The 27,536-nt window shown below is 52.2% G+C and overlaps 1 protein-coding gene across 1 annotated transcript; it reads right to left on the reverse strand.

Annotated features, from left to right (window-relative positions):
* On the reverse strand, positions 1-27,536 carry LOC122376219. Its single transcript, XM_043356004.1, has 15 exons — positions 27,207-27,536; positions 26,739-26,894; positions 25,405-25,603; positions 21,871-24,526; positions 16,375-16,533; positions 14,781-14,927; positions 11,832-11,950; positions 11,108-11,238; positions 10,167-10,372; positions 7,036-7,195; positions 6,557-6,769; positions 3,501-3,645; positions 1,511-1,776; positions 756-1,195; positions 1-241 (listed from the first exon to the last, which is right to left on the reverse strand). The coding sequence occupies exons 1-15, from the start codon at positions 27,464-27,466 to the stop codon at positions 213-215; spliced, it is 5,286 nt and encodes a 1,761-aa protein (XP_043211939.1). The 5' UTR covers positions 27,467-27,536; the 3' UTR covers positions 1-212.

Here is a 27,536-nt window from a genome sequence, read left to right on the forward strand (position 1 = left end):
TTATTCGACAACTGAACACGTTTATTTCCTCACTCCACGGAACAAATGGGCATTTCAATCACTAGCCGCCAAATTACGAGATCAATCGTCCGGTCATGGGTACGAAAGCTAGCTCTTTGCGTGCTGTGCAAGCAGTATCCAAGCCTTATCCACCGCCACCGCACTCGGCTCAGCCGGACTCTCCAGATGACGTCACCAGGAAAGCCATGACGTCACTGACTCGTTTCCATTGGCGGTGAGTCTGAAAAGGCAGCGAGAAAAGGTGAAGGTCACACACAGTTCAGGTGGCGCTTTAAAACCTTCGGAACCCGGCCAGCCCGGCAGGCCCGCTTCTCTCCGGAGAAGGGCCTTGCCGGGCTGGGGTGGCCAAGGGGATGGCCGGCCATCCCGCGACCGGGCGGGGTGGTAAGGAGCAGAGGTGGAGATATCGGGGGGGGGGGGGGTCGGGGATCGGGGGGGGGTCAGGATTCCCCCTGAAAACGAATTACTGCTAAGTAAGTCAATGGTACTGCATCCAGCCCGCCTCAATCTGCCCGGCCTGGACCCCCCTGACATTTTGACAGATCTCCACCCCTGGTAAGGAGGGGGGGGGGGGGGCGTACGACGACCTTTCATCTGCCACTAACATCCATGGTCCCTACAGCCTACAGGCTACGATTTTTTTTTTCATTTCATCCGGCGTCCACCTACCTACACACAAACCCGCCACCTCTCCCATCCCCACCCCTCCCCAGCCATCCCTTCCGTTTACCTACCGTCATACACATTGTCTTCATCCAGCCAGTGAGGGTTGCACTCGTCGGAACAGGCCTCGGCAGCCAGCAGGTCCACCGCGTTCGGGGCGGTCAGCCAGTCGTCTGTCCCGTCGGCCGCAGAGCCGCCGTGCTCCAGGCCGTGCTCCGAGCCGTGCTGTCGGTCGAACCGCCCGCCGTAGACCGGGTGATGACGCGATCCATAGTCCCCGTCTGACTCGTCATCGTACGGTGGCCGTGTGTGGCACTCTGTGCCAAACGGGGGAACGTCGGGATGGAGCCCGGGCCGCCGATGACGGCTACAGGGAACGGTGGGCTCTCGTCGGAGGACGTCGGAAGGGAAGGCCGCTGTGGGCGGCGAAGGCGGCCGAGGCAACGACAGGAAGCCCGGGCCGGTTAGGTCTTGGTTGTTCATAGGTGCCATACCATCTACGCAGAAGTCACTGTCGAGGAAAGGGTACAGGATTGATAAGATTTGATGCTAAAGTCACTGAGAAATGCTGATTGCTGAATGAATATAAATATTCGCACAATTTAGCGGCAATGTAAAATCGTAAACAACCAATGTTAACCCAAACATAGGAATATTTATTCAGATAATCCAGAGAACAAATAGACAGAAAAACAACAGCCCACATACGGTGAGTTCAGTTCATAATCTGATGTAAAGCTACTGACAGACTTATCAGGAAACGTGACCGTCTGTCACCGTTCTCAGTGCTGACGGACACCACGCAGGCCGTCCGGCTGCTACCCACCCCGGTGTCGCTGTCGTCTGTTTCGGCTGTTGTAGGTGGCGCTGCAGGGCTGCCAGGACCCTGACCGGCAGCTCTGGCATGATCTGAACGAGCCGTCCGAGCGGAGCAGCGCGCAGCTGCTGCAGCCCTCCGGCCCGCCGGAGCAGGAGGCCCGCAGAGACGGCGTTACACGCCGGCAGCTGCAGCAGAAGCCACTCGTCCTCTGTGCACTGGGCGTCGGCGGAGGGCTGGAAGTCGTCTGACCGTCCGTCACCCGCCGATCCCGCCTGGCGGACAGATAAGGGCGGCTGGATGTAGGTACTTTCATATTGATAACGGAGGGGGACACGACGTGCTCATAACTCAGCCCGCGGGTGGTTACAACAAAAGGGCTTCAGCACAACACATGATGTACATAAGTCAGTTCACAGTTGATATTACTTTGGAAATTATTACACGGATTCGTTCTCCATTTGCGATTTCTACTTGCTCGTTAAAGCTATGACTGTCGATGAAAAGCAGAATAAATACATTCCTCTGCAGACTGCAGTCTGCAGCCATGAAATGGAACCTTCCTTTCCACAATCCACGACATTTTACATGTGCATACTACATAGGCAGCAATTTGGTCGATATATTGTTGGGGAATGTCACGATAATCTCCAAAAATTCCGATTTACCGGGGCAGGTATACTCGGCATATCTAAAACGATTTCGTTCCTGGCTAGCCAACTGTCATTTTATATAACTATTCTATTTTTACCTAACTATAAGAGGCGCATTTCTGAAGTCTCTCCTTGACCCACAGAGATACTTGTTGGGATATCCCACACAAATCCCATCTAAGAAGAGAAATGTCAGGACGCTCCGGTTGCCCTCGGGATGTCCCTACCGGCAGCGCGGGGAAGGATGGGATATTCGGGACGCCTTACGCCCGTACAGTGTCACATTTCCAGATACCGCCCCAATCTCAATCGAGGGTTGCACTGTGTGCAGAAATCCCGGGTGGGATGTGTGCACTGTGTGCAGAAATCCCGGGTGGGATCGAGTGGGACTATCTGGCTGGGCAAAAAGGTCGTTTATCGGTTTTGTCCTTATCATAAACATTCATAAGGAATCCGAAAGAAACACGAATGCCAGCTACGGTCGATCGACCGACAGCAACAACAACGGCGTATTAGCACTCGCGAATTGATACAGCGCAATTAAAAGTGGCTAATCAAAAGACTTCTTCGTGATAGGTTGCGCTAATGGAATACAAAGAAATTTTTTTGAAAATGCATGGATCTTTGTGTTGGGGATGGGATAGCTACGAATGGTTGCGACGGTTCAACAGCCAATTCAGGGTTGTGAGCAACGGTAAATGTTCGTCATCGCGGGCCCCACTCACAGTGATTGACATACCAGAACTGAAATGGCTCAGTTTTTATTGCCGTATATGAAATATGAATAGCATGCCATTTGAGCCTGAAATAAAGTACAAAAGGTTAAGCATGTAGTGACATTCCATGTACTCAGTACTCAGAGCTCGTACTCAGAGCAACTATGCTTTATTAAAAGTTATTGTCACGCTAATAAAGAACCCGCGCCAGAATGTCGCCGCCCATCCGATAACTGTCACAAACAAACACATGAACAGTACATAATGTGGCGGCCCGTGTTTGCATTTATCGACAACAAACAGAACTGAACAAACGATTAAACTACACAGTAAGCTTGTGGCATAGTCCCATTCATCAACGAAATTGATAGGGTGCATAGGTCCAGGCTGAGTGTGCCATAATAATAGTGGAACTACGCACAATCACTTATCACAATGTCGACTCGCAGACCACACAGTACCCTCTCTCTTTCTTCACCATATTCTCCCTCTTCAGCCTCAGCATACTGCCTCGAAAAAGTAAAACGCCTCTGCTCAAAGTCCTAAACCTCCTGCCTCCCAGAAAACCCTCTCGTGTTCCCCTCCTCTCTCCCTCCCATCCTTGCCTCTCTCCCTCCCCGCCCGTCTCACCGTCTCGCTGGTCTGCTGCACGATATCCAGGACGATGTGCACCACGCTGTCCTGATCGGCACGCACCAGGCGCAGCGTATACTCGGGAAGGTGAGCGGCGGAGGCCAGCAGGGCCCGCAGCCGACCCACCACCGCCTCCTCCCGCCTGCCGAGATAGAGGCATAGAGACTTAGAGACACAGAGACTTAGAGACACAGAGACTTAGAGACACAGACACTTAGAGACACAGAGACTTAGAGACACAGAGACTTAGAGACACAGAGACTTAGAGACACAGAGACTTAGAGACACAGAGACTTAGAGACACAGAGACTTAGAGACACAGAGACTTAGAGACACAGAGACTTGGAGACACAGAGACTTAGAGACACAGAGACTTCGATACACAGAGACTTAGAGACACAGAGACTTAGAGACACAGAGACTTAGAGACACAAAGCAGAGACTTAGAGACACAGAGACTTCGATACACAGAGACTTAGAGACACAGAGACTTAGAGACACAGAGACTTAGAGACATAAAGACTTAGAGACACAGAGACTTAGAGACATAAAGACTTAGAGACACAGAGACTTAGAGACTCAGAGACTTAGAGACACAGAGACTTAGAGACACAGAGACTTAGAGACACAGAGACTTAGAGACACAGAGACTTAGAGACACAGAGACTTAGAGACACAGAGACTTAGAGACACAGAGACTTAGAGACACAGAGACTTAGAGACATAAAGACTTAGAGACACAGAGACTTAGAGACACAGAGACTTAGAGACATAAAGACTTAGAGACTTAGACACACAGAGACTTAGAGACACAGATACTTAGAGACACAGAGACTTAGAGACACAGAGACTTAGAGACATAAAGACTTCGCGACATGGAGACATAGACCTAGAGACAAATAGAGAAGCCTGCGGAGACACATCAGAGAAAACCATAGACGGCAGGGAGACACTGACGGTTAGTGGTGAGTCTCTGAGTCAGACGCAGACAGAAACAGGACGGACAGAGGCGGTACGAGCACAGACGAAGAGAACCGGCGAGTCTCTGAGTCAGACGCAGACAGAAACAGGACGGACAGAGGCGGCATGACCAGCGCTTAGTCCGGAATCGAAGTCAGAACAGGACTCTCAGCCATCTTCTGGATCTCGTACCTAAGTGTATGGTGCGCGCTGTGGAGGTTAGTTGAGTGGTGGGCAGTTGGCATTGCGAGCAAAAAGGCGATTAGAGGACCCCGGAATATTGCAATGTAGTTCATTTATTTGACATGAGCATTGGGCATGTCTACTGCAATGAAAAACGTCAAAAATGTAACTAGTTATGCTAGTCGAAGCTCCCTTTTAACCAGACAACGTAGTTGCCAATCTGCAAAATGGCGATGTTCGGTCAAGAATAACCCTGCCTGTGCCATTATGTATACATGTACTATCCAGCGCGGTTTGTCGCTTCACTGAAGGCTATATCAGAACTGCGTCACGATGCAGCTGATAAGGAGCCGGGGCCGGTGAACACGGGCCACAGTCTGGCCACAATGCGCTGTCGTGCCACCATGATCAGGCAAGCCGTGAGTGAATTACAACGAACGCTGGTAGGTGATCACCATAAACACCATCAACATTCGCAGCTGTTTATTAGGCTCATGCGACTCTCAAATCGAGGACACATATGAAAGAGTTTGCACAAAGCGTTTCGCTTAAAAAGTTAAGCCGAGGCACCGTTGCACGCACTTAACGAAAATATGCCACTTTTAACATGGGGCTTTGAACTGGAATAGCAGTTATGTAGCTTGAGCTGAGACTAGCACAAATCGGGAGCTTTTACGGCCCAACGATCACCTTAAGTAGATATTCCATTTCTCGTTCCGAAAAGATTGCCTTGTGCAAGCATGTTTCACTTGTAGAAGAATGTCAAGAATTCCAGCCAGCAATTTGGTTTGCCTGAAGTCTTTTTTGCCCCTGCAACTCCAATATGCCAGATTTGCGCCGGTGTAAACGGAGCGCCGTCGGAACAGGGGATTTGGGTCGATATGATGGCTTCATTTCGGTTTGCCAGTCTTTGCCCTGGCGCTTCGGAGTTTGGATGGTTTCGGACTGCCAAGTCCGGCTCAAATCCGGCCCACTGCCACGGCTCAAGTCCGGCTCCCTAAAAAAAATACATTTCAACTCATAAGGCTGTACTCACGGCTTCTATGCCTTTATCATTTTCCGCGGTAAAAAGTGACTGCATCCGAAAAAAAATGCTTACCGATTACCATTTAATCGCCGCATTGAAGCATGCCCTCATTTCCAGAAGTTCATATTTAGTGCACGCAGTGCATCGAGTCGCCATGCAGTGATGGTTAACTGAATATTTGATACCATGCGCGGTAACGACCGTGGCGGCGGGGCAGGGCCGGGTCAGGCCGCACGGCTGCGCCCATTCCACCGGTAATTAACCCACCGGTAACGCTGCCTGGCAGCGGTCCGCACTGAAAGCCACGGCGCCGCGGCTGTCGTGGGGCACACACACGACTTACCGGCACCGGTTAATCACCGACATTCACGCAGCGGGGTGCACCGCCGACAAATGCCCCCGGGGCACGCGGTCGGCCGGCCCGGACCCGTGTCTCGACGGGCGGTCAACACGGGTCAGGGCGGTCAATAGTAGCGGGTCAACCACGGGTCAACAGAGGTCGCACGAGCGGTAGCAGCGGGTCAGCCGGTCGATATTAGCGGGTCAACGCGGGTTAGATAGATGGTCGATAGTAGCGGGTTAACACGAGGTCAGACGATCGATTTAAGGTCAGTTCACGTCAGACTCAAGTTTTAGCGGGCCATCAGAGACCAAACGGACGATATTAGCGGATCGGCACGAGTCAGTCAGTCAAAACTAAGAAAAAATATACGCTAGGCAACGTCCCCAAAGGGAGAGTGAGGATTAACTGGGCCAGCTGAGTGCGTGAAGTCTGACAACCGTGCTGTGCTTGTCACTGACATCTAACCCGGAGTCGGCGTCTCAAACCGATGACAATGACATAATATATCACTGACCTAGTGTCAGTGCCAATGTCACTGACCTGGTGTCGGTATCGGCGGCGGCGGCGGCGCGGCGGCGGCCCACCACCACCAGCCAGCAGAGCGCCGCCTGTTGCTGCAGAGCGCGCACCTCCGCCGCCAGCCGCTGGCCGTCCGAGGGGGACGCCAGGTCGGCCAGGGAGCGCACCAGCAGACAGGAGTCGGCGGCCAGCACCAGATCGGGGAACGGGCCGGCAGAGAGCCCGACCAGCCGGCTGGGGACGCAGCATCCCCCGGGTCAGAGCTGATGTCGACTCGGACCGGGTCAGATGAGGGGCATAGTGCTGCGCCACCCGATTACATCTCTGGATATGGGGCCTTCCCTTCCACCCACCTGTAGTGTCTGGGTACCTCCCTTTCCACCTGGAATCCCTGGATCCCTTGCCTGCTCTACTATAGTCTCTGAATCCCTCTCCTTTCTACCTGTAATCCATGGATTCCTTCCATATCCCTGTAGTCTCTAGATCCCTCCCCTACCCACCTGTAATCTCTGACGTGGGCGGTGACAGTGTGACCGGAGAGCTCCTCCAGACGCCGCAGACCCCAGCGTTCGGCAGCAGAAGCACAGGCCACCACCGAGACCGGCTGGCCGGCCGGCGGGGGTCCGGGCGGCGGCGGTGCAGGGGGAGGGGAGACGAGCACTGAGGAAGGGGAGACAGTCGTGAGACGGGTGTAGGTAGAGGAAGCGCAGGACAGTGAGTATGGAAAGAAGCCAATGGTTGAATTTCATACAACAGCGGTGGTTTAAGGTTTCTTTGCGCGATGTAAGTATATATGTATGTACAGCTATAGCCTATATAGGTGTGTGCCTACTCGTAAGTCATGATCCTTGAGCACTATTGCCGCCCGCGTCATTAATGCGTAAAAAATGTATGTATAAGTGGATGACTACAGAAGGACGTGCCGCCCTTAGAGGTTGTGCAGTGCGCACTGTTCAGTGTGCAATTTATCACGCAGGTCAAATGAGACACTCTAGTCTCTGTGCCTCCAAGGTCACCACAAGCACGGCTTAACCAAGGTATATTGAATTGAGGCGCTGAACTGCATGATAAGCGACACAGTCTAGTCTACTTCAGCTAACTGATGACTTGTGGCGTTGGCGTTATGCAGTGATCCATGCATACATAACGCAAAGACATCCAACTATCAACGGACAAACAAAATATGGTCAGTACCGGCATCAGGAATTAGCATAGATGCCATCACAATCGGCCAGACAAATAGTTATTTCTCACGGTGAATTACCAACAGTAAACCATATAAGATCGCGCTTAACAGCACTGCTATCACAAAATTACTAATATTTTGTTAACTGCGCTACAAAAACTTCAAGTTCGGCTTACCGACCATTTTACCAAACAGTCATAAATAATAGACACAGTCATGCATAATAGATGCGTGTGGACTGGAATCGTTTCCGTGACGGGGCGCCCAGTGAACGTCGCAGGCACGGTAGGTGCCGGCCGCACGTGTGGCCAACGCAAAGAGGGTATGGTAGGACGCTATAAAGCGAGGTGGAAGTGACAGGACAGAGCTAAACGTGACTAACGCTAGTTTAGAAATGACGCCGGTAGGCCACCTTAGAATGAATTGTAAAGCCCTCTGCCAACTGCGTGGTGTGGTGGGTATTCTTTTTTCGACAAAACCGAGAATAACGCGGAAACTATGCTATCGGTCACCCGGAAATCGTAACAGCAAGACGCGTGAGACTCCGCACCTTGGATTGGCATTACCATATCGTATTCATTTTCCATCCAGTTTGGCAACAACACCCTAAAGTTCATATTCGCCCCGAAAACAAACTTTTGCATTTTGCTGCCACACAAGGCATATACTTTGTTTAGTGAAATACCCAATCGAAGGAGTGGAGCCTTTATTTGCAGTGAGTTCCGACCGACTGAAAACACAGTCTGAGTTATTTCCGGTTTTGTCGAAAAAAAAGAATACCTACCACGCAGTCTGCTGAGGGCTGTACATGAATAGAATGCGCATAGACTGCGACTGTCGACCGACCAGCACCCGTGGCTGATTAATCGGGGTCCTCACGGATCCTGTGACACATGGCAACGACAAGGCCCTATATGGCGACACGAGCAAAATAAATGGTAAAGCTCGCACACATACATTTGTCGATCGCAAACGCGTTGCGTGGGAGGGTGTGCCCAAGTATAAGCGATACAACGAGCGCGGACTTATTTGTGATACGACCCGCTATGTCGGAAAATGACCAAAATAGTCCAGTGCGGCTTTTGTTCCTTTCTTCAGCCGACCAATGGTGTGAATTGCTGGATAGATTGTCACCGGTTCCCCATACATTCCGCTCATATAGAGCTATAGCATTCGTTGTATCACCTTTGTTTTAGTTGCGTCACATGGTACCGGAACGCCAGACCTATCCATTGATATCATACCTTGGTCACGAATAGCACATCACCAGGCAGCGTATCAGTCATAATGTGGCGACGATGAGGGGGCCGACAAAAAGGACGAGCTATTGGAAACTGACGATTTGAAAGGAAATGGGAATGTCTCCTTGTCCCTTATCGGTTCATTCGTCATGAAAACTATACGCTACGATGGCAGAATAAGGGTCAAAGAATTTCATATTCACAATGGCCTGTGCTTGCTCGAATGATATACCATTACCAACTGGTTACGAAGCTGGAAGCATGTATTCGCAGGTCAAATCACAAAAAAATGGGTTCATCTCACTTTGACAGGACTTTTTATAAAGCATAGCAAGTAGTACAGCGTAACTTGTTTGAATCTAACTAGGTCATTCGGACAACAGACAGATATACGTCACTCGTAGCCCGTAGGCTTCGACAAAAAGCGGCAAAGACACGCAGATAGGCAAATAATGGTTGCTAACTGCACTCCTTTTCGTCATTTTACACAGCATCAGCGACCAGGCTAGAAGCGCCTATTGCTACGCCCCAGCTCCTGCTGAACGTTTCCACGACCGAAAGAACCTGCAAGTTTGTCTTGGAATCGGCAATAGCGTTGTCACCTATGGTTTCCTGCCTCCTGGAATGTCAAAGCATAACGGGTGCCGTTTCTGTACAGTGGCATACCGAATGCCGCTTTTAAACCGTCGATTTTCATGCATTAATTTGTTTTGGCGGGTTTGGCTCTTTCCGCAATAAGGTGACTACTAAAGAGTCAGAGTCAAACGATCAAATGATGAGAGGGCGTCGTGATGAGAAAAAAAAACTTAACCAATGCAAACGCACAATCAGTCACAATTAAAAACCGAAATTCGTACCAATCGGACCACTGCTGAACACACGTACGCTGCTGCACCACGTATACGAGTAGGTGAAGCTCTGCTTTGAAGGCCGATCTCGTATGAGGAATTTGAATAATGTTAACATTGACGATAGCTAACCACGCTTGAGGCGATAAGGACAAAACATTGTAGCTGCACAACGGCTCCTTCTCGCCGCGTGCCCTACGCCGTGCGTCTGTCCCTGTCCGAGACACCGAGCGTCTCATTCGCGTGTCTCGTTCCAGTGTTTCACCGGGTGCCTGTGTCCCTCGGCCTCCTCGCCGATTTTCTCTGCCGGGTGTCTCAGTCCTCCCCCCTCCCTGCTGTATCCCTCAGTGTCTCACCGTGTCTCTCCGGGTGTCTCAGCGCCTCCCAGTCGGGCCTCACGGGCAGACAGCGGACAGCCACTGAGGAGGCACGGCACCGCTGTACCAGTGGACCAGCGGCAGCGGGAGGCAGCAGCGGCACGAGCAGCGCGCAGCGGGACAGCGGCCAGCGCGTCGGCACCTCAGCGCCGCAGCTCAGCACCAGCACGGCGCGCTGACGCAGCCTGACCGGTCACAGGTCAGCAGAGGGGCCCGGTCAGGTCGGTTAAGACTCTTATACTTGAACATATAACACAGCGACATGTCCGCTAGAAGGTAATAAAACAACGATCAATTCACAAATAAAACGGCATGTTAAAAACAGGAAACATTACTAGAATATTCTGTCCAGCTCCAGTGTAATTAAACATCACCCCACAACTTCCACCACCCTTCTTATCAGCGGTAACTACAACTGTACCATGTCATCCATCACAGCTCTGCGGTTCCTGCCCGCTGCCGTGTAACCTAGCATGACCCGTGAGTTATGGGCCGCTGTGAGTAATAACCCAGCTGTGAGTTATGGGCTAATGCATGGCACACTAAAACATGGTCCGCTCGCAGTTTGGCACTTGACTGTCGCCTGGTGACGTTCACACTTTTGTTTTATTTCGTCCCAATGTAGGCTGGGAGGTGATTAAGATTAGATCGGCCAACTACACAAAGTGCCATTTTGCATAAATAATCGTCACACTAAAGAGCGTATGGTCATTCCGTAAGGCCGTTTAAAGTGTGGCACTTACAGTAAAGCGTCAAACGCTTTCCGACGAACTATTCGCCTGACGCTAGGATAAGCAGCATGCCTAACCCACCGGCCACCGACCCTTCGTCTAAGACGGTGCCGACACACTTAGCCAATACACCCATGCGAGCTATTACTCCCGTAGCCTGAGTAAAAAGAACATTTGATGTTAACTCACGCCTCATTCAGCCGCTGCTGGGGCTCATCAGCGGTCAGCAAGACGTGCCGGACCCCGGGTACCTCAGTCAGAGCTGAGCTGAGCTCCTCGGCCAGCTCAGGAAGCTGTTCTGTCACTACCAGCACCGGACCCTGTCAGGACAGGAGCGGGGCGGAACGGGACGTTGACGGGAAGACGGGACACGTTGACGGGACGGTAAGACGGAACGGGTCGGGTATTGCGATGGAAAAGGTAAAGAACAGGGAAAAGGGACGGAAATGGGACGGAAGAAAGGGATTGCGATGAGACGGGAGGAGAGGAAAAGTGGAACGGAACTGGGACGGATTGAGGGGAAGGGACTGAACGGAGATGAGACGAGACCAGGTGAAACGAGACTGGATGGGTAAATGAAATTGAATAGGATGCTATGGGACGGGAAAAGAAGGGAACTCGGAAACTCAGTACTGGATAATGAAGTCCACCTCATTTTCTTGGGAGGGCACATAATGTTGCACATTCAGTAGAGTGTACAGCGATCATCGATGGCACAAGAGCCACAGAGTACAAAACCTATCGAAAGCGCGTCTATCTAGGAAGCGATAGAGCACCCACCGCGCCAACAGTACATGGATAGAGCGGTACAACATCCCTAATGCCAAAGGAACAAGGAATATATGAGGAAGCTCATGATTCGTTTCTAGTGACACACCCTTATGTGTCATATGCATTACGGGACGGCACCCACCGGTAGTGAGTCCACGTGCAGCTCAGTCAGCAGGGCCAGTAACGCGGCGACGCGCGGGTGGCGGGCGGAGCGGCCGGCCAGTGTCGACTCCAGGTCACCAATCACCGCGTCCAGGCAGCCTGCCAGACCACAGTCACACAGTGACAGCCACAGCACACAGGTGGAGTCGGACACTGACCGAGTAACGAGACATTCCAGTGTCCAGACAGCCTGCGCGGCCACAGCATACGGCGGGAAGTCGGACACTGATCAGGCAGCGAGACATCTGGAGACAGTCTGAGGGACCACACACAGGCGGTTAGAGGTCCCACGCAGACGGAGTAACGAGACTCTGAGTCTAGACAGCCCGTGGGACCATAGTACAGCGGGGAGTCAGACACTGACCGAGCAAGGATATATCCAGGCAGCTATTTCAATATATTGTTTGGGATATGCATCCTTAAAACCGCGAGTTCTTAGGAGGAGAGCAAAGTATAACATTGAAAAACAGATTTTATTTCGTTTGAGCTGAGCCTTGCTGGAAAATCAATTCACCATAAATTTTCATATTAGGGGTGGAAATACGAGCGCTATTGAAACAATGGTTGGAAGTCACGCATACCGAGCACGAAAACGGCAAACACTGCAACCGTGACACTGCCGTAAACGCAACGGTAACCGAGTGAAACTGAGGTAACTGAGGCATTGGCACAGCGAAAAAAAAATATTGGCTGTGTCTTAACCCTCGCCCGCACATGCCATTTTCCCATCCTAGAACGCACATGGGGGGGGGGGTGGTTGCCACCCCCCCCCGCGCCATTTCGTTCCTGTTGGAGATAGAGCTTAGCAGTAAAGACCAAAAAGATTCTTTGGGAAGAGACGAATCCAATGATACCCAGTTTTAACTTCTCAGGTCAGTCATTGACCTTCCAGGTCAGGTCAAACTAAAAAATGTTGCTGTTTTGGGTCACCGTTGGATATCAAGTGTGCTGCTTATCAAATACCGATGACGATGCTGTTTTCTGGTGCCAAGCCAGCTAGAACCTCTTTGTCACACTGCCCGACCAGAATTTTGCTGCTGAGGTCATTTCAGGTCAAGTTAGGTCAAGGTCAATTACATGTGTTTGTATGTCTGTGTGTGTCTGTGTGTATACTGATGTGTGCACCGATTGTTTTTGGGTCCATATTACATGAAATCATGATCTGAGAAGCTTTTACCAAAAATGCAGTCAAAAAACTTCAAAAAAAAGTAAATTCAGCTTGCCTAAAACGCAATTATCTTAGATGACCTAGGTTGACCTTGACCCTGACCTTGACCCCTGTACATCGTCGAACAACATGTTCCATGATAGGTGGGAGGTAAGACTGGCAAAAAAGGCCGAAATCAGGGTGTCAAAAGCTCATAAGGCCCATGGCAAACGCAAGATGTTGAGAATTGGCCATTTGGGTCATGACATGACCTGAAAAACAAGGTCATATCTCCGAAACCAAAAATCACAGAAACTTGAAATTTTCAGTGGACATCAAGAAAGGATAGAGGAGCAGCTATACGAAAAATCAGCCTTCTAGCTCTAAAAATGTTGAGTGCAGAGTCGAAAGACTACCTGGGGGGGTGGCAACCACCCCCCCCCCCCCATGTGCGGGCGAGGGTTAAAACTAAAACCCCATTATTCGCTTATCAAACAGAATAGCATTAAACAAAGTGAGATAAAATAATAAACGTTAACAACACTGCATCTAATATGGCTACATTATGCGTACTGAGTAGGCGGGTATGTGATCCTGCAAAAGCGCATAGCGCACAAAGCGAAGTATCGCCTGGGCTTACTCTAAAAGCTGCAATTGTGCAGCTTATGTGACGTAGCGCACTGCATTGCAATGCATCGAATATACCTACCAAGCTCTGTAGTTTGCCGATGGTTCGAGAAAGCTTGCATATCGAGATTGCGCCCTGTGTCTGCCCAATCCAAGCTATATAGTTTCCAGTGGCGGGGATGTATGGCTCACCAATCTTCAAAACACGCCATTCATTGGTATTTTTCGAAATAATAGGAATTTTACCAACCATCGACGATGAACGATATGCCCCGGTTACTTAAGTACAACGGCCCCGGCTCACATGTTAGGGGGCGCGCAGTCATGAAGGTCAGGTGTCATGTCACATCAGGTAGGCGCTATTACACCGCTCGGCCGTGCCGCACCCACCAAGCCCAGGAATTTAGTGGGCCTGATGACATACATTGTATGCAGCCCCCGGAATGTTAGGTAGGTAAATATCACCACCACCTCGTGGTAATCCCTCACAGCTAGCCCTGCAGTATTCACCTTCATTCCGCAGTACATACGTACACCACCTGCCGTCAGCACCCCCCCCCCCCCCACACCGACCCAGCAGTATATGCGGTAATCCCTCACTCTGTAGTAACCACTAACCAACCACCTTCAATCCGCAGTACGTACACCACCCGGCACCCGCCGTCAGCATCCCCCCCCCCCCTCCATCCACCCAGCATTATATGTAAGACGCCTATCCTTACGCAGCAAATACCCCAAACCTGCCCGGCGGCAGTCAGCATACCAATGTGCAATACATTACTTCCACCCAATACATTACTTCCACATTGCAATACATTATCAACCCCTGTAGAAAAACGTCCCGATACACTACAGGGCACACTCTTCCTTCGGTATGACATCGCAATACTTACTATCCTCGTCATGCATCATGCACTTAACGGCTCATTACTCACTACTCAGCTCATGATTGTCATTTGGCAAACTATTATCACCTCCACAACATACAGCCACTAGCATTCCGTAAAACATCCTCACCCTGTAGTATAAGGATGAATAGTGAATACCCAGCTCATTACCATGCAGTGTGGTTTACTCACCCTGCAGTGTTGGGCTGAGTTACTCAGCCTGAATAGTGAATACACAGCTCAGAACCATGCAGTGAGGTTTACTCACCCTGCAGTATGTCGGCGTGCGTGCGGCTGAAGATGCGCAGCTGCCGGAGACCGCAGACGGCGGAGAGGTGGGCGGTCATGTCGCGGGCCTTGGCCAGGCCGTGAACGGCGAGCGTGTGTCGGTACTGGCGCAGCAGGCCCTGGCGCTCTGCAAGGAACAGACAGCGTGTATCAGTACAGGCCCTGACGCTCTATCAGGGAATGCCTGTACGGCGCGAGTCAGCTACCTTTGTTTATACTTTTGAGAGTTTATAGTTCTGATGGACTATGGAGCACGATTACTGGTACACATAAAGCAATACATTGCTACACAATTCCAACTATGTAATTCGAAAACGTCATGCTTCAAGACGTTGAAAAAAGCATACAACGCCCATAATAAAAAGTCAGCAAGCAATTTGTTAAAATTTTGAAGCAAAAAATCAAATAAGAAAATTCCTCAAAAGTTTCTGAGAATTATGACGTTTTTATCGTAACTGCATCTACAATCTTATAGCATGTGAAAGCGGTGAGTGCTAGAAACATAATCCTTAACCCTCGCCCGTATAGGGGGGGGGGGGGTCGAACGGACCCCCCTCTCGGTTTTTCGCGAATAACTCGCGTAAAAAGCGGCTGATCGCGACGAAACTTTCAGTTCCCTCGCGTTAATCAATTTTACACCTACTCTGAAATTTGTATGACCCTGACCCTAATGACCTTTGACCTGTGACCTACTTTTCGAGACCATGTTTGGCCGGAATCGCGATTCGGCGTATGTCGGCTCGCATTAGCCGCGTTTGCAAGCTTTTCGTGGTTTTAAGCGTTCAAACATGGGATATGATGTTGCTCCCATGCATGAGGGAGGGTGTCAAGGTCACCGGAAGGTCAAGTCAGGTCATTAACCTTGGATGACCTCGGTTCACTTTTTCGAGTTTTACATGTTGCTAGGCCAGTTTTTGGAGCTGAATTCGTATTTAGCAACCATATAAACATTTACGAAGTAGTTTTGGTGCCTTCGTAACATGTTAAGAAGCTTTCAGAGGCGGATGCCACCTACTACGAATACCCTTACTGGTTGACCTGACCTGACCCGACCTAGCCTAAATGCATGAAGACATCATCTGTGATCAAAACTAACAGGATATTCGTGATCAGCACCCCGAAAAACCCATAGCAGCCACGCTTTACGACTTTCTAACAGGTCCCGATTTTTCCGACTTTTGGGTCATTGACCTGACCTGAAAGGTCAACCGATGACCTAAGACCTTAAACTTGGGTAGCATTGGCTTCCTCTCGTCACGGGCAACACGCTCGTTTTTTCCGCGAAGCTCTAGCTCGATCAGGGGCGAAACGGCAAGGGGGGTCCAACGGACCCCCCCCTTATTCGTTCGCGGCTGGAAAGACACCAATACGGGCGAGGGTTAACTCTAATTGCCGATTAGTTCCTAGACCAAATAGACGGCTTTATTGTTGTACGATTGCCCACTCGAGCCAATGACCCCAGCTAGTAAGTGGGTGCAGCTTCAGACCGCTAATCACCGCCCTAAGTGTCCGGCCCGGTCCTTGCCGTCTTGCACCGCCCGGCGACTCCGCCGTGGCAGCGGAGACATACGTACCCAATGAGCTGAGGGACTCGTTGACCTGGCTGCACATCTCCTTCAGCAGGCGGCGGCTGTTGTCCGGCTCCAGCAGCGCGAACGGCACGTCCAGCCGGAGAGGGTGCAAGAGCTCGTCGCCCCGCTCCACCAGACAGGCCAGGCAGCGCAGCGTCAGCTCTGTGGGGAAGGGGGCAAACAGCGTGATACCACCTCACCAGACAGGCCAGGCAGCGCAGCGTCAGCTCTGTGGGGGAGGGGGGAGGGGGGGACAGCGTGATACCACCCCACCAGACAGGCCAGAAGCGCAGCGTCAGCTCTGGGGGGGGGGGGGGGCAGACAGCGTGACATCTCGCCCCGCTCTACCAGATAGGTCGGACCATTACAAGGTAAGATCAGGTAAGACAGGTCAGGTCAAACAAGTCCCTACACAGGTCAGCTCAGGTCACCAAAAAAGTTTGAGCAAATCCCCTGACAAGTCAGGTCAAATCACCTGACTGGCCCAAAAGCAGTGTAAAGTCAGCTGACGGTCGTCAACAATCAAATGGCACGGTGATTGCGCTACGAAGACAGAACCACCGTTAGACCATTTGGCAGCCATTTCACACGTTGACAGGCATGTGTACGGCTCTCCAGTAAAAGTCTTGTTGGTTTTGCTTTTTCGGACATATCTGGTCCTATATAATGTTCAAATGCATAAGTATCAACCCGAATTATGTGTATGCACATTTACCACGAGACTGTGAAATTGCATCGTTGTATGCCAAATACTTTCCGAGATATTCACCAAAAACCTCATTTTCTGCCGTTTGGGGTATTCTGGCCGCAATCTTCCTGGGATCGCCTATGACATCAGTAGAGCCATCTAACGAGAGGAACGCAGAAACACAGAATCATGAATGAATCGAGCGCGTAGTAAACGGTGTATGAAAGGGAGACTCGGCAGAGGCTATCCGGGTGGCCGGCGCGCGGCGCGCCCTTAGGCATCGGCCGACCCTTCGGACCGCGTGGGGTCAGAGGTCGCGCTCGGGAAGTCTCGGCTCTGGGTTTAAGCGCTGTGCAGTCAGGAAGGGAGGATAGGATAGCGCTAGCCCGACTGACTAGTGTCTCGGCTGATTCGTGTGGGGTGGAAGGGGGCACAGAACGGGATGGTGGCTAGTGGTGGATGATGGGATGGTGGTTAGGTTAGTGCGTACTGCGTAGAACGTAGAGCTGAACATGCATTGTTTTTTTCATGGCAAACAACATGCAGCATAATGTGCGGGATTATGCCAGAACTCATACAAAAGGGTAATAATATTTCGGCCGAGGGAGTGGATCAGTGCCATGACAAAGCATGACGATGCTGCCAAAATCGGGATGCTTTTTTGCCCCCCATTTTTTACCCCTAACATGCAGCGCTTAATCCGAACTTAAAGGTCCCCGACTGACCTTAGACCTTAAAATCGCACCTATCCGGTGCGCCACCTTTTCTTCAGGGGCGCTCTTCTTGGTTGTATCTGTTCTTACCAATAACTAAAGCAAATCGAATGTATAATAAAAAGGCATACCTCGAACACAGTTTTATTCACACCCGCTCGTGTGCATACTTGTTTTGACCTATACCTTCTCGCATCATAATATTACTTCAGTGCTTAACCCTCAACGGAATTTTGGGTTTTCTGCATACGAGTATACCCCGGCCGAGGGGGGGGGGGGGTGTGATTGCGACCACTCTCCGTCTTTTTGCCCCTAATTGAGCTAGCGCCTTGCGGACAAAACTGAGCGCGTGCGTCGTATGAGATGCAGCAACTGGTACCCGATTTGAATGTCTCGGGTCAACCGATTAACTCTGAGGTCAGCTCAAAGTCGCGGGATCGGTTTTTGGTAAACAACTTCACCACTTAAGTGGTTACAGAGCCAACATTATGGCACCATCGAGTTTTGCATGCTCAACTCCAAGCGCGTCGAATAGTATACGCTTTGTTTTCGTTTAGGTCAATTTAAGGCATGTTCACATCAGGTCATGGTCAGGGCAGAGCCACTCAGGCCACGAAGCTGGCCCAAGGAGGTCATATATGTAGCTTCTTCGATTCGGTAGGTCCTCACAAGTCCACTGGTGGCTTCCCGACTCGCTAGCTCAATTTCATCGGGACTTTTTGGTGAAAACTCCTGTGACCTTAGTGACGTCATAAATGAAGTCGCCTAACTTTAAGAATGGAAAAGTGAATGCTGGGGCTTGCAAAGATTGTATAAAATCGCGAATTAATGCGCTTGAGACAGCTTTAGATGGCTCCTGGCGCCAAAATAACAGCTTTCATATTTCCCAACTGATCGATAATCGTGAGGTTGCGTGTCCGACCTGACTTCAGGTCACACTTAAGAAAAATACGAGATAGCTACATATAAGTTGTGAGGCCTCTGTGAGATAGTACTAGATCATATAAGCTTCATTCCCCGTTGCAAAGTCCCCTGGAACGAAGGGTGCTGCGACATCGCGACATTTTGGGACCTTACAGAGGTTCACTTTTGACGTCATTGGTCAACGGCCTGACCTTAAAGGGACCCTCCCACCTTAACATTAGATTTGAGTTGAGATAGCCAAAATGGGGTCCCTGGCTCACAATTACCGGTTTCGGCACTCACAACATCGAGAAATGCCTTAAATCGGAAATATTGAATTTCAAAATTGCAGCGTTCTGATTCAGAGGGGCTAATGCTTAGGAATACCCCTCTGAATGTGTGACGTCAGCGCAGATATCTAACGATTTTTAAATGTTTGACTAAAACGTTTTGTAGCACGCGGTGGTATATGCTGCTTTGCGCGCAACAAATGCCGCAAATTCAAATAAAGTCGCTAGGAACAGCGGAGATCCCAAAAAGTAAACAAAAGTAAAAGTCTAATATCTTGAAAACCGGTGAATATTTTTCGATGAAATTTGGTAGATATTTGTTTTTGCTCTTTCTGAACCGAGCGACATCACTTTCATGCCAATTCATTAACTTTTTTGAAGGTGGGAGGGTCCCTTTAAAGGAAAAGGGCCACCTTCGTGAAATATGAAGATATCGTTGTTTTTCATTTTGACATTATTATTTTTCATTTTCTTTTTAAAACTGGTGCCAGAAGTGCACAATTCGCGAAAAAGTATTTAAAACTATTTAACATATTGGTACTATGTTGATACTCTCTACGGCACCTACTGTATGATGGCATAGCGATGACGTCACACTCAAGCCAATCAGCGTTCAGAAGACAGACTCGTCGGATTGTGTCAGATAAGCTGATTGGTTAAAGCTGAGCTGGTTGGAGCTGATTGGTAAAAAGCCAAAGCCTCGCCGCGGGTGGCTGTATTGTCGGATAAGAACGCATTCCTTGGATAAGAACGCATTCCTGGCGTATTTTCTTTTAAAATTGCCGATATCTACGAATGGAGGCCGAAATCGGCCGTAAGGAGGTAAACTGATAGGTTTTCGGACACGGGCTACAAGATGGCTATCTCAGTTTCAATCCCCATGTTAAAGGTGGCCCTTTTCCTTTAACCTTCGCACTTGTAGGAGGGTGTCGAACAGCCCTCCTACCCTCAGTTTTTCGCAAATAACTCGCGCAAAAAGCGGCTGATTGCGACGACACTTTCAGCACCCTCGAGTTAATCAATGTTACGCCTACCCTGTAATTTATACCTATGACCCTGACTCAAAAGACCTTTGACTTGTGATTTGTTTTCCGAAACCATGTTTGGCCGGAATCGCGTTTTGGCGTATTTCGCGTAGAGCGCGTTTTATGTCTTTTTGTGGCTTTAAGCGATCAAACATGTGAAAGGATGTTGATCCCATGGATTCTAGTGGGTATCAAGGTCACGTGAAGGTCAGTCAGGTCACTGATCTTTGATGACTTTTGTTCACTCTTTCGAGTTCTACATGTTTCTACTTTCTAGGGTAGATTTTGGAGTTGATTTCGCATTTAGAAACCGTTTGAACATTTAAGAAGTAGTTTTGGTTCCCTCGTAACATGTGACCTGATGCACGAAAACATCATCTGTGATCAAAACTAACTTGAAATTTGTGATCAGCACCCCGCAAAACCCTATAACAGCTTCACTTTACGAAGCTCTAACAGGTCCCGTTGTTGTTGTTGTTCTGGGTTAGGGCGCTCTAACAGGTCCCGATTCCCCGACTTTTGAGTTATATTGACCTGTCAACCAATGACCTAGGACCTTGAAATTGGGTATCATCGGCCTCCTCTCGTCACGGGCAACACGCTCTTTTTTCCGCGAAGCGTTTGCTCGATCAAGGGCTGAACGGCAAAGGGGTCCAATGGACCCTCCTCCCCCCTTACGATAGACGCTGGCAAAACACCAATATGGGCGAGGATGAAAATACAGCTGCTGTCATAAAAATTCAGCTTAAATCAAAGGTCAGGCTTGCCAAATTTCAGCTTTCGCAGCTATCAACAAAAATAAACATGTGGAGGCGGCACCTCCCCCCCCCCCCCCCTCTCCTCTCGGCCACTGCCAGCGAGGTTTTAAGCGTATCATACACGTTACAAGGCATCATATATCAAGATGACACACCCCAGCAGCCATATGCACTGAACAAAAACTTATTACCCACGCTAGTCTATCGGCACCATAGCACATGGTCGAGACTGTCGTCAGCCACGGACGCGCACTCGACCAATCCTCTGAGCCCGTTGACTGCGGGTGACCTTGACATGTCAAGCCTGATCGGCGGCCGGCCGCTGTCGTGCGTCGTTACACGCGGAGGGGAGGGAGACACAACGCTCTGCGTTATAGTTGACCTCTGACCTTTCCCTGCGCCCTGGTCACTGACCCCGCTCCATGTCGCTGGGCGGTGGCATGGCGGTGGAAACCGGTTCTAGCCTCTACACATGCCACCATTCTAACCCTCCCCTCCCCACGCTACTACGCGGCGTGGAGTACGCTCGTGCGTAACTGGGCGGAGCAAGGGGTCACGCGATACAGGGGCGGAACTGGTTGCCCTCCCGCTCGCCGAGCGACCTACGACTAATACCCTGGAGAACCGTACGTAATGGGGCGTTGGCAGTCCGATTACTCGCTCACCCATTACCTACCGGCACGTGTTCATTGGGGCGCACAGCCGAGTGCAGGGTAAGCGATCAATGACAGGTTTGTTCATAACGACGCACTTGGAAGTCAATGGTGAGCCACACGTGCTCATTGCCGTCACACATTTAAGCTGTCATTTAAGCCGCCCATAAATCTTCTAGTGAACCGTGCGGACCTGCGTTTAATGCCGTGACTGGAAATGGAAACAAATAAACTTCTATAATAGCAAATAAATAACGATATTACGCCTGACAGTGTATGATCGCGGTAAGCATACGCTTTTAGGCTAAAAATTCAATCATTCCCGCGGTTGGACGCTCAGTAATTGTTTATGTGCAAGACGATGTTTATGAGCAATGAAAAAATAGATGTGCAAACAAAGCATCCACAAAAAAAAAAACAGGAGCGGTCTAGGAGCAGACAAGGCTTTCGCTAGCGGTGTTCCACTCACCGTCTAGCGGCACAGCCGTCTCCGCGTGGTCGTCTGGTGGTCGCTGAGTCTGTGTGAGCCCCGAGACAGCGCCCTGTCCCACTCCCGGCGGCTCCGCGGCCCTCGGAGTGCGTGCAGCCGCCCCTCGCCGCGGCTCCGGCAGCCCACAGCGGCTGAGCGCGCGGCTCAGCGCTACAGGGCCGCCGCGGGGCCGGCCGCCGCGGACCCGCCGGCCGGCCCGGCTCGTCAGCAGCGCACTCGGCAGCCCGCGCCGGGCAGACAGCGGGGTGCGCTCCGCGCGGCTCTGCACCCGCGCAGAGAGCGCCGCCAGGAAACTGTCGGCTGCCGTCAGCTGGGACGCCGCGGGCTCCGTGGCCGACGGCTGCGCTCCGGCGGTGACGCTGCAGCCGGTCTTATCACCTACAATGCCATGGGCGGTCGGCAGCTCGCTGCTAGGGTGTGCCGCCTTGACAGTCGTCTCGTAGTTTAGATAAGCTACTTTGGTTGGCGGCTCGTCACTCTCACAAGCCATCTTGACTGGTGGCTCGCCGTTCAGATGGGCCACTTTGGCTGGTTGCTCGTGGCTCAAATGAACCACCCTGGTTGTTTGCTCGCAGCCCAAAATGTGTGCCACTTGTCTCTCAGAGCTCATGAGCGCTGCTTTAGCCGCCGTCTCGCAACTCAGGTGTGTCACCTTGGCTGTCGGTATGCCGCTAAGATGAAACATTTTGGCTGGAGGTTCACCTCTGTCCGGACTGACCTCAGCGAGCCGCTCTCGGCTCGGCGGCGGCTCAGACTCTTTGGACACAGTGAGGGGCGAGAAAGGCTCCGACAAAACCGTTACAGAAAGCGGCGCAGCGCTCTCTCGTTTCGTGTCTGAACTATCACCTCCTTCCGGTAGGTCAGTTACTGACCCATGTCTCCCGACGGCCTTGCGCACTTCCCCTGATCCGCACTCTTGGTCCTCCTGCACAGGTGTGGCTCTCGTAACTGTCGACGCCAGAGGATCTTCAGACCCCGATGGAGGCAACGTCGGAGATCTCAGGGCGCCGTCCAGAGTCAGTTGACAGGAAGGACTGAAGATGCTCCGCGGGCCGGCGGTGTGGTGTGAGACTGGGACTGTCGGAGACCGGTGTGAAGGGACCTCCTCTTTCACCACTGCCGGCTTCAGTTCTCGCGGAGGGGTTGACACAATCGCTGCCGTCACGGATACGCCCGAGGTCGAGCATTCACGATCCCCTGACGCCGTCTCCACTCCCCCATCACCGCTGCCATCCTCCTGTGACACAGCGGAGCACGGCCGATGATCGGACGGCGCCTCACCGTCCCCTGACCGGTCCTCGCAGTCCCCTCCACCGAGCAGCGATACGTCGCAGCGCGAACTCTCCCGAGTACTGTCATTTCCATGAAGCACCACAGCCTCGCTCGTGAGGGCTTCCGACACGCCACTCGATGTTGAGAGCGGTCTTGATGATCCCTGGTCGCATCTCACCTCCGTCGTACAAATCGCAGAGTGGTGCTGCTCAGCTCCTTCCTTATGCCACCGGTCCGGCGCTAGAGGCGACTGCTGCTCCTGTGAAGCGCTCTCGGCCGGCATGATGTGATCTTCGGCAAGCTCTGAGCGGTCTACGTCCCCTCGATGGAAGCTGTCTGTACTGGCCGACTGCACGGGCGGTGGCCGTCCCTGGGATGGAACCGGCGAGAGTTGTCCGCAGCCGCCCGTCTCGGTGTCCACGACTTCGCCAGAGACGTCGGAGCGCGCAGCCATCGAATAATCTGTCATGATCGATGCCTCGGGAGCCTTCGGGAATATCGTTCTTTCTTCCAACTTTTGAATGGACGTTTCACTACGGGGCTGCACCGTGTCAGAACTCGGCGTTCGGTCAGCCTTCCTTACTACTTGGTGCAGGTCCGCCGTGTCAGAGCTCGTTGGTCTGTCAGACTCTCCTGCCGCCTCGGGTTGGTCGACGGAGGCGGCGCTCTGTGGGACAGTGGCCAAGCCCCGCTGATAATTATCGCCCACAGGTTTACCATCTGACGCCGGAGGACCGCGACCGTCCCTGTCATGAGCAGGCTCCAGACAGGCCACTTCGATAGGTGAAGACTTGGACTGGTGGGATTCCAGTGGTCTACTTCGACCGGGTGTCTCAGAGATGTCGACAGATTGGGCATTCGCAGCAATGTTATTCACCGTTTCAGTGGTATATGCGGTGACCTCACGACTTTCCGCTGGGCAATGCTGCGCGGCAGCCCTCTCATGAATACTCAGCACCACTTCTGAAGAAACCTCAACCGAGAGGAGCGACTTTGTAACTTGTTTTGAAGCGCAAGCGCCGCTCAGTGTGGACTCAGCCTGGTGGTGTTCTGCAGAGGTTTTATCGGCGTCACTCCGGACACCGTGCGGTGCAGAGGTAGTGTGTCGCTGTGAAGTGGGCTCCTGAGTTTGGCCCGCTGCCCTCCCCGGCTGCGTCAGCTGGCCGGCCGGTGGCTCGGGCGCGCCACTGGGCCCGCGCAGCTCGGTCAGCGTCAGGAGCTGCGGCAGCGGCAGTGGAGCCAGCTCGGGCTGCGGCAGCTCGATCGGCGCCCAGGGCGCGGCTGGCGGCGGCACCAGCGAGCTCTCCCATCCAGCCAGTTCTGAGTCTGACAACAGGCCACCACTCTCGTCCAGCAGCGGGTCCTGAAACAGAGCGACACCGAAAATGTGGCTCACAGTAATCACGGAATCAATTCCTTGTCCTTTGCCTACATCAGATCAACTACAAATTGTAGATGTTATCATAACGATCTGCGATAACTACCTACGACTTCCAGTACCAATAAAAAGGTGGGTACGTAAATGAACATATGCAACATGTACACGATGTACGTAAGTGAAGTTTAATATTATCGTCATACATTTTCTCAGTGCATCATTTCTTGACTTTAATAGGAAAGATGGTGCATAGATATGAAGGCATTAGGTAACAATTATCGTATGCAAAATAATAATTACAAGCGACACGTACAGGTGCGTGTACGTATCGCAGTATAACTACACATGCGTGCATGAAACCTGCAAGCCAACGACCTAGCCAGGGGTCCCGAATATTGAACGTGCTCAAGGCGACGGCCAAAACACTGCAGGCATGACTCTAAAGCTCCCGAGGGCAGCATATGCTACCGCTCAGCTCAGCAGCGACGGCGGTCTGATGATGTTTTGAATTTCGCTGACTGCATTGAACATGGTTCACTAGGGACAGTCTCCTGAGACGGGGCGGGGGAGCGGCCACGGGGCTGATTCGAACAGCGGTAAACCGGCGGCGAGGCGAGGTCACGACGGGGGTGACACGGGGGCGGGGCGGGGTGACCCAGGGGCGGGGCGGGGCGGGGTCACGGGGCGGGGACCCGGGCGGCGGGGCTGAGTCACACAGCGGTAACCCGGCGCGGCGGGGGGGTCACGGCGGTGGGGCGAGGTCACGGTGGGGGTGACATGGGGGCGGGGCGGGGTCACGCAGCGGAGGAGCGGGGTCAGGCGGTAGTGACCCAGCGGTGACCCGGCGGTGACCCGACACGCACCTGCAGGTCCCTGAGGGGCAGCTGGTCGGCGCGCGGCAGCGGCGGCAGCGGTAGCGGCCCAGTGTCGGTCGGCGGCAGCAGCGGACAGGGCAGCGTCAGCCGGCTGGGCAGCAGGCCGCCGTCCGGCTCCAGCTCCAACTCTGACAGCAGCTCGTCACCGGGCAGACTGGCGCGGCCGTCACCAGGGACCGGCTCCGCACTGTGGACGGCCGATGGCCGTCAGAGGGGAGCTGCAGCCTCTGTGTTGGCTAGTATTTCGAATCACACTTACGGAAATACACATGCACTGCTTCAGTTTCATCGGGTTTTACACGACGAAGGTAATTCGTACGCTGTCTTGTAAAATCTGTCTTCACGGAAATAAGCTCAAGCAAATTACCGAAACGATGAATAGTAAACATAATTCAGGCATGGCGGTGTCGTTGGTTCCCTTCACAGCAGGGTCGTAAAACAAGGCACGTGAAAAATAGTACCATAATGTTGCAAACCATTACACACAAAGGTGGCGAATACATGGGTTATACACATTACACATAACTCGCAACAATTGTTTGCAAGGCTCGCAAATCCACGGTCGTTACAAGCGGTGGTGTCGCCAGCATTTTCCATGCATTTCCACTATGCCCGCGACTTGACGCGAATGTGACGTGTACGTAGGTGTAAAGTATGATGGGCGTGACATGGCGCACCATTCCCCTCCCCCCGCCTCTTCCGTCCCCCAGTTCTTGACTCCCTTGGGCGTCAAAGTCACAAAGGTAGCCCGGGTAATCGCTGGATACATTGGGCACACGTACGCATACACCCCTTCCTCCACCCCCCACCCCCCCCCGTCCCCCAGCACCACTACACACACGCTATGGGTCTGTTCCAGTCGCACTTCCTAACACCTCTAAACTCCTCCAAGAGCAAGATAGAGGAGGTTGGAGCAGGACCCTCCTTGGCTTTGTAGGGGCTAGATCTGCCACTGGAACAGGGAAGCAATCTTGGAGTTTAGGGGTGTTAGGAAGTGCGACTGGAACAGACCCTATGACAACCAGTATTGGACCACCCCACGTGCCCACACACCGGCAGCATAAGAAATAAAGCGCTTAGCACGCACAGCCGCCTTCGCGTTACCCACAATTTACTGGGGGTAAATTTATTTTCGGTTCATAACAATGGCGGCATTGGTTCGTAAATTTTGGCGAATGACGAACAATGCCCAGAAATAAGCAAAGGATGTGATTAAAATATGACACTTGTCACTTACATAATACTTCATTACTTACACAGGCAAAAGAAACACAATACCAGAGCTCTGTACCGGTCGGGCCGGCAGCGGGCGGCGTTCTTACCGTTTCGGCGCCGACTCCAGTCTCAGTACGGCCCGGTCCACGTCTGCAGCCGTAGCAGCGCCGCCAGCCGCCGGCTCCACATGACACTCCATCCGCAGGCGGCGCAGCTCGGCTGACAGGCTGTCACCGGGCCTGACACAGCTCAGCCACGGCTGCCTGCACACAGAGGTTCATAGGGATCATGGAAGACTGAGGCCACCGAGGTAGACTGAGACTAAGTATTTACACACATAATGCACACAGACACACACAGACAGCACACACAAACATGCCGGGATAATAGCTGAGACCTGAGGCCTGAGGCCATCGCGACTCCACGCGCACATAGAAAGCAGAGACACATCGGGATCACAGTCGCCCAGAGACCACCTCCATCCTTCACACACACCACGCAGCGTGCAGACAAATCGGAAACAAACACAATAAATCACTGAAGCACACGTCCCGGCGCGGCGGTCGGTGACTCACCTGTCGGGCTGCGCAGGGCGTCTCAGCGGCCCGGACGTCGGCGGCAGCGGCGGCACGTCCAGCAGCAGCGAGCTCACCCAGCACTGGCGGCGCCGGTGTAATTCGGCAAACCAGTCGCGACCCGAGAAACCCAGTGCCGGCGAAAACAGCGCCCGCTCGGCGGCGCCGCGAGGGCTCATCCCAGCGGAGGACGGGTCCAGCTCAGAGGATCGCGGGTCCAGCTCAGTGGGGTAGTCCGTCTCGGCGGTGAAGGGCTCCATTTCCTAGTGGCGTTATTCAGCAGGGCTTTATCCGGCAAACAATGAGGCCCAGTAGTTTTCCAAAGCGATC

The sequence above is a fragment of the Amphibalanus amphitrite genome, unplaced genomic scaffold (assembly GCF_019059575.1).
Source record: "Amphibalanus amphitrite isolate SeventyFive unplaced genomic scaffold, NRLGWU_Aamphi_draft 002056F_arrow, whole genome shotgun sequence".
Taxonomy (NCBI): domain Eukaryota; kingdom Metazoa; phylum Arthropoda; class Thecostraca; order Balanomorpha; family Balanidae; genus Amphibalanus; species Amphibalanus amphitrite.